At 41.3% G+C, this 7,104-nt stretch overlaps 1 protein-coding gene and 1 long non-coding RNA gene across 2 annotated transcripts; one reads left to right on the plus strand and one right to left on the minus strand.

Annotated features, from left to right (window-relative positions):
- Window positions 1-205: 205 nt before the first annotated feature.
- LOC140792659 (uncharacterized) lies at window positions 206-2,906 on the minus strand. The gene is made up of 4 exons (XM_073143815.1): window positions 2,649-2,906; window positions 2,047-2,526; window positions 1,088-1,888; window positions 206-430 (listed from the first exon to the last, which is right to left on the minus strand). Exons 1-4 carry the CDS (start codon window positions 2,904-2,906, stop codon window positions 206-208), a joined length of 1,764 nt encoding a protein of 587 aa, XP_072999916.1.
- A 1,436-nt stretch (window positions 2,907-4,342) lies between these two features.
- On the plus strand, window positions 4,343-4,814 carry LOC140800897 (uncharacterized). The gene is made up of 2 exons (XR_012111325.1): window positions 4,343-4,449; window positions 4,549-4,814. It is a non-coding gene; the product is annotated as an uncharacterized lncRNA (long non-coding RNA).
- Window positions 4,815-7,104: the final 2,290 nt, after the last annotated feature.

A 7,104-nucleotide genomic window follows, 5' to 3' on the forward strand; every position in this document is an offset into this window, starting at 1 on the left:
GTTGGGCTGATTTCCTCCCCTTTAAACGTCATTCTATGTGTATTAGTTTAAATGTGTAGAAGAGTAGATTAGGAGAGAGTTTTGCATTGAAGTCCAGGAGCCAACAGTCAAGCCTTTGAGGACTCTGATCTATTCAGAGGCCCAAGATGGAAGAAAACCAGATTGCCCTGGCTGCACTACATCCCAACAGCATATGTTCAACCGTTTATGCTTCGTGATGGCAGGTAGGGCAGTTGGTGTCCACAGCTGAATTAGGCCTACCGAGAGCTACCAACATTGGGAGCGCTCCTACCAAGCAGCGCCATTGGAAGGCTCTGACTCTGGGGATAACCTCGATTTTGCGCCATACCAGATTCCAGAGCTTCTTGTTCTTATCATGGTTTGAGGGGGATGCCCCTTCTGCAATACATCTCTTTGTAGAAGGAGCTGGCTGAGAAGATGATAGACAGAGTATGCTTCCAAACTAAGGTATCTAGCTTAGTGACAGATGCCAAGCTGACTCTAGTATTAAGGATAGTTGCTGCCACCTCTTGAGGAAAGATGGAGGTCACCAAGTTCCTATCCCACCCATCTCTGCAAAGGAGGTGCTCCATTCTTGTAATCCCTTCAAGTAGCTATAGGTCAACTAAGTCGAACTAATGAATCCAAGGGTCATCTTTGATTGAGATCGACGCTCCATTGCCGACAACCCAGTAAGCTCCCTTCTTCAACCAATCTTTAATTTGCAGGACTGAGCTCCACATCCACGTAGCCTGCTTCTTTTTTGCGGTCCAAAATGACTCGGAGGAAAAGTATTTCACCTTGAGGGTTTGTGCCCATAGAGTAGATGGATTCGTCAATAGCCTCTAGGCAAGTTTGGCAACAAGAGCATGGTTCACCAAAAGCAGTTCCTCACCCATAACCCTTCAAGTTTAAGGGGCCTACAGACAAAGTCCTAGCTTTTGAGATAGACTTTCCCCTTGCTGCCATGCATGCCCCACCAAAAGTCTCTAATAAGAGACGTAAGTTTATTGATCATAGTGTTGGGGAAGATGACTATAGATATATAGTAGACTGGTAAGGAGCTGAGAATAGTCTTAATCAATACCAACCTCCCTGCATGAGAGAGGAACTTGGCTTTCCACCTATCCAACTTCTCTTTGAATATGCTAATCACAAAAGAGAGAGCTTCGATCTTGGACCTAGGGAGGAGCATTGAGTTCCCTAGGTATTTGTCTTTTCTATCCAGGTTCTTGAATTTGAGTAGGGCCATGATCTGGTTCCTTCTATCTGCTTCAATTTTAAAGCTAAAGAGTATAGCAAACTTCTCCAGGTTGATGGCTTGCCCTGACCAAGAGCAGTAGATGTCAATGTAGTCTTTTATCATAGCTTCTTCCTTCATTCTGGCCTTACCAAAAATTAACAAATCATCGGCAAACATTAGGTGCGAAAGAGCCGAGGCACCCCTAGCAATCTTAATTCCTTTAATCCTAGCATTCATCAGCTCATCCTCCAATAGCAAAGAAAGGACATTGGAGCCTATAATGAACAGATATGGAGAGAGGGAATAGCCCTGCCTAATACCTCTCGTCAGAGTGAAGTAGTCGTTTGCATTACCATTGATCTCAACTGCTAGAGAAGCTGACGACAAGAAAGCCCTGATCAACCTGATGAAGTCCATCGGAAACCCAAAAACCTTGAGTGCGTCATAGATAAATCCCCACTCTATTCGATCAAATGCTTTTGAGAGATCTTCCTTGATCATAAAAGACCCCACTTTCCCTTTTGATTGCTCGAGGTAACTAATGACTTCCTGAACTAGGACTTGATTGTCTATTATTTGTCTACCTTGGATGAAGGCATTTTGAGCGCCAGATATGAGAGTGCCCAAGAAAGGTTTTACTGCCCGCTATCAATTTAGAGATCATCTTGTAAATAGTGTTGCAAAGACTAATGGGTCGATAATCACTAACCCTTGAAGGATGCTCAATCTTCGAAATAAGGATCGAGTTAGCTCTGTTCAGAATCTTATCCATACTCTTGGTGATGAAGACTTTTCTTACGAACTCGCAGACAGCAGGCTTCATATTCGCCCTTCAAGATGGCCTCAACCTCTTGATCAGTTGGAATGCCGCAGAGCCCCTCAGCCAAGACAACATCAATCTTGGGCCACTGGATTCTTTCAAACACATGATGCACAAAGAGGGAAGGAGGGCGATTAGTAGTAAAAGTATTCTTGAAGTGATTTAGGAATGCATATCTGATAATCTCAAGAATACTGGTCCAGTCCCTATTATTGAGATGGAGACTGTCAATGTGATTCCTCCTTCGAGCAATAACTGTGGAGTGAAAGAATTTGTTGTTCTTATCTCCATAGGCCAACCATTTGACTCGACCACGTTGATGCCAGTAGTTCTCCTTCTGGAGAAGAAGATTGTCATGCATGGTGACTAGGGATGGGGTGTCGAGATCCTGGGTTTTCCAATAGGGAGGTAGGGTACATCCATCACCGGCCTCTATCAGGGCTTTGCTTAGATTTACATCACCCTGAGCATGAAGAGCCTAACTGTCAGCATTTAATTCCCTTTCAACATTAGCCAAATTGACCTGAGGAGTCGATAATTAGAAGCAGTCATACTCGTCCCAGTTTGGTTGAATGACACGTCCACCAAGGGGGTCAATCGAGGGATCTGACGCTTTGGTGATGGGCTGTAGTGGCGAAAGCAGGTTGCCGGTGAGCTCTCCCACCTTTTGGAGGCGAACTCGGTGAGCCTTGTGCTGCCACTCAGATTCAGGAATTTTGGCTTCAAGAGTTCCAACAAGCGCGGCTGAATATGGGCAGGAAACTCCAACCTCGAGATCTCCTTCGCCTCTCTGTTTAGAAGGGTGACTGAGAGTGTGCTTACTAGGGGCTTTGTTATGTCCATCGTGATTCTGGCCTTGATGAACTTAGACCTTCTCGAGGCATCCAACCCTTCTCCAGCCACCTCCTTCCCTACTCGTACCACTAGCTTTTGAATAGTAGTGGTAGAGAGATATTCCAGTGACAATTCATGAAATTAGACCCAAAAATCACAATAATTAAAGGTCCAAATTTCAACCATTGAGTTTGGTGAGAACTGAACCAGAATGAATAAATCCCTATTGAAGGATCAGGGGGAGCTGAACCACACTTTCCATTTGTCCTCCTTTTCAAAAGCTAGCAGAAAGGAGTTTTTACCAGCTTCTATGAACTCCACTGAGCCGTCAAGGTTCCAAGCCCAGTTGAGGGAGTTCTTAAGATCAACTGTATTAAACCCTCTATTAGAGATGAGTTTTCCAACCAAGCATAAGTGGGGTTCTTGCTTGGATTGATGTTTTCCTCCACAAGAGGAATGGACTCCTCCTTTTTATTGACCTGTAGAAAGTTAGAGAATCTTCTAACCAGATCTCCGTCGATGTTATCCAGAGCCAAGGGTGCGAGGAAGGTTGGGGGTGGAGGGGTCTGAAAAAATTGCTCTCTAGGAGTGGGAGCAAGGAGGATATCCTTATCGAGGTAAGGAGGGGAAAACCCTAGCAGAGCTAGGGAGAAAAAGAATCATATATTATTTTGATATGTTTGACTTGATTGTCTTGTTCAAGTTTGGAGCATTCCAGCTTGTCATAAATAATTTCATAGTATAATAAATTTCATGTGACAGATCTATTAAATTACTAAAATTGATCTATAAAAATTGATATATATTTGATTTAAAAATAATGTATCAAATTGATTTTATATTTTATACATTTACTTTTCATGTGATTTCTAGTGTGTTTCATCATCTTTGCAAGGATTAATCTTTTTAGAATTTGAATAAGCTTATGAATCTTTATCTTAGGATTTTTGTAAACTCTAGAGATTTGTTTAAACTTTTTATTTTGTTATGAAATTGCCTATAGCGAGATTGTAAGTGTAATTATTTAGGTAATGAGGAATTTACGTTCCCATTAGGCGGTCATATAACACAGTACTGTGTGTACTACAACTACAATGCCATTTTTTATAATGGTTTTTACATAACTTATTTACTAATTAATAATTATAAACTAATTCCAAATTGTTTTAAATTGGTGCAAATTTTGATAATCATAGCGGGTAATGCAAATTGTGATAATCATGGAAGGTAATTAAGGCTCAATGACAAGCATAAGGAATTAAACAATGTTCCAGAAGATAGCTGGGGCCAAGAGTTGATCCCCTGACCAAACTCACAAAGAAATAGCTATAATAACGCATTAAACAAATTGAAGACAGAATTAAGATACATGGTTAGGTAGGGATCTTTGAATTTCTCATCCTATCAATTGTATAAATAAGTGTGCTGAAATTTACGATATCTTTACCAGTTCAGCTAGAGATGAAAAACTCCATCATCTTTTTGTTGGCGTTGTTGGTGTTAGCTTTTTATGTGTACGCCATTGCAATTCATGGAGTGTGGTTAAATGGAGGTGAGCTAACTTTGTTTGGATATATATAGCTTTGGTTAGACGAGGTTTCCTGTATGTCTTTATAACAATCTGTTATTAATTTCCTTGACATGGCTGCAGATAAGGGAAGGGTTCTTGGAGGGAGACAAGGATATCCACCTCCAGCTCCATCATCTTGGCGCTTCTTTCCACCTAAAACACCATACTCATGCTAAGATTTTGAGGGATGGAGCAAGGAGACGATGAGGAAGAAGAACAATCTGCTTAATTTCTGCGTTGATAACTATATAGTATATCTATGTTATTTGACAAGCAGTATACTTGGTATTTAGTAGCCCTGTCATATAGGAATGCAGCTTAGATATTAAGAGCGTTAATTGGTTCTCTGTTGTTGTTCGTTGCTACACTGTTTCTATTTCATTTCCTACTCTACATTTTCCCAAGGGAAGGATCTATTATTCAACTCATTGTTCCATTATAAATGAAGAGTAAATTAAGCCTTGGCACGAGATGGGCTTGTCTAAGTGCCTGGGCTCAGACACCCTCGATTGTGCCAGGCGTAAGAAGCTCGTACTCATGCTTTTCTTGGGGTTTTGGATCAACCAACACAAATAAGAGGGTACACTGTACACAGGTGGGGAAAGAAAGCACAACCCGGAGAAGAAGGACTAGGGTATGAGGCAATTCCATATGAAATTCAATTAATTTAAGGAAAATCGCATGCTCACAAACACTTCACAAATGTATAATATTATTCTATCCATTATTATAATAATTGTGAGGTACTTTATAAGAGCATGCCTATAGAAGACTTGAATTTTTATATACCACATATTTTATAAGAAATTGGAATGAGTTAAAGATGTCTTCTAGATCAATACAAAGATTGTGTTTGAAGCTTCTAGATTATTAGAAGGGTCTTGGAACATCCTCATTACATTTTAGGCAATTACAAAAATTGTGTTTGAAGTGTTCCAATAGGTTTCATGACATTTAAAATAGAACAAAAAAGTTTTATATATGATATCATCCGGATCTAATTGGATTGAATCACGAGGACATTGGGCTCGATGGATCAAGTTTATTTATTTTTTAATTGATTCATATTTATCTCTTATATAAACCCTTAATGCAAGTCTTGTTAAGTTATGTAAGCTACTAAAGCAAGTTCAATTAAGTCATGTAAGCTACTAAGTCAAGTTCAATTAAGTCATGTAAGCTACAAAGGCAAGTTCAATTAAGTCATGTAAGCTACTAAGTCAAGTTTAATTAAGTCATGTAAGCTATTACGTCAAGTTCAATTAAGTCATGTAAGCTACTAAGGCAAGTTAAATTAAGTCATTTAAGCATCTAAGGTAAGTTCAATTAAGTCATGTAAACCTCTATGACAAGTCCTATTGCCAATTGTATAAGTCTTTAGGGCTAAGTTCGAGTATGACTCATTGTACTAGACCTCTATATATAGAGGGGCTAGGCTTTATTTATGCAAGCATCCGAGCATTGATGATTAATTGAGTTTAGTTATTTTTTTATTCTCGCATTTACCCTTTTTTTAAAATAGCTAGTAGATCGTCTTATTTTTCTAGGAGTATATCTATGTTAGAAACTCAAATTCTACCTCCAACCCATAGCCACCATCACCTCCAGTAGCCATCCTACTATACGATCGTCCACCACCGCTCTTGGCTGTCCACCACCCTTCGACGACCGCCACAATATCAGATACTTACCATTCTACCATTTTCTGACCTTGCTTTATTATTTTAATTATATATTTTCATCCATATATTTGACTGATGTAAAACCAAAGCCATTAGAATTTTAACTCACGAGGCTACCACTATCTAAATATTCATAATTTTATAATGTCTGAATTGGTCAAAATCTGGTCTATAATAATTAGTATCAGAGCCAATGTTCCTTGCATAATAGTCATCACGTTATCCAAGATGAACGAGGAAAGAGAGACCATGGAGGACTAGGAATTCATCTCCGTTCTTGTGGGAATTTCTCCAGCACCCCCTCCACCACTAGCAGCCGTTAGCACCACCAGCACTGTCGGCCATGGCCAAAACTAGGCCCTACGGCGTGAAAGATCCAAGTTGTAAGGGAGGGGACAAGCTAGCCTAAGCCGCGACCTCGACCCATCCTTCGGCCGAGCCTTATAGACATTGTTGCCACGCCAGCGCAGCTTGTAGCAGTGGTCGGGAGGTCTTCTTCCCCACATATTGTGGGAGCTAGGGCCGAAAACCCTAGCTTCCCACTAGTGGTGATCCAATCCCCACCGGCCCTAACCGCCATGTCCTCTATTCACACCAATAACCACTAGAAGATCGCCAACAACAGTGATTACCGTTGTACCAAACCTATAACTAGTGGTCGTGGGTCTAGCACTCCCTTGACCACCGACAACCACGGTTGGCTTCCTCAGGCCTATTGTCGGCCAGTGGTGGCCGCCGCAGCTACCTACGACTGTCGGGTGGCCAAACCCGATAGCCACCACCCAAGAAGCTACCCTTACGTTGGGGTGGCTCCAACGCGGCTTTCCGTCGACACTGCTTCCCTATATTGGGGCCACGTGCCCCTTCTACAATCGCTAGCAACCGAGGGACCCACCGACAATGCGCCATAGCCACAACTGCACTAGCTCAAGCTCGAGTTCATCCTTCCACCATC

This window comes from Typha latifolia, chromosome 1 (assembly GCF_019914945.1).
Source record: "Typha latifolia isolate L0001 chromosome 1, TyphaL0001v2, whole genome shotgun sequence".
NCBI lineage: Eukaryota > Viridiplantae > Streptophyta > Magnoliopsida > Poales > Typhaceae > Typha > Typha latifolia.

What these genes read in the sequence shown, in the direction of transcription:
- LOC140792659 (XM_073143815.1), bottom strand. Translation starts at nt 2,906, where the DNA reads ATGGACATAACAAAGCCCCTAGTAAGCACACTCTCAGTCACCCTTCTA. An exon ending in ATGAAGCCTGCTGTCTGCGA is followed by an intron (nt 1,889 to 2,046) that starts GTTCGTAAGAAA and finishes CTAAATTGATAG; the next exon opens with CGGGCAGTAAAACCTTTCTT. An exon ending in TCTCTCATGCAGGGAGGTTG is followed by an intron (nt 431 to 1,087) that starts GTATTGATTAAG and finishes TCATCTTCTCAG; the next exon opens with CCAGCTCCTTCTACAAAGAG.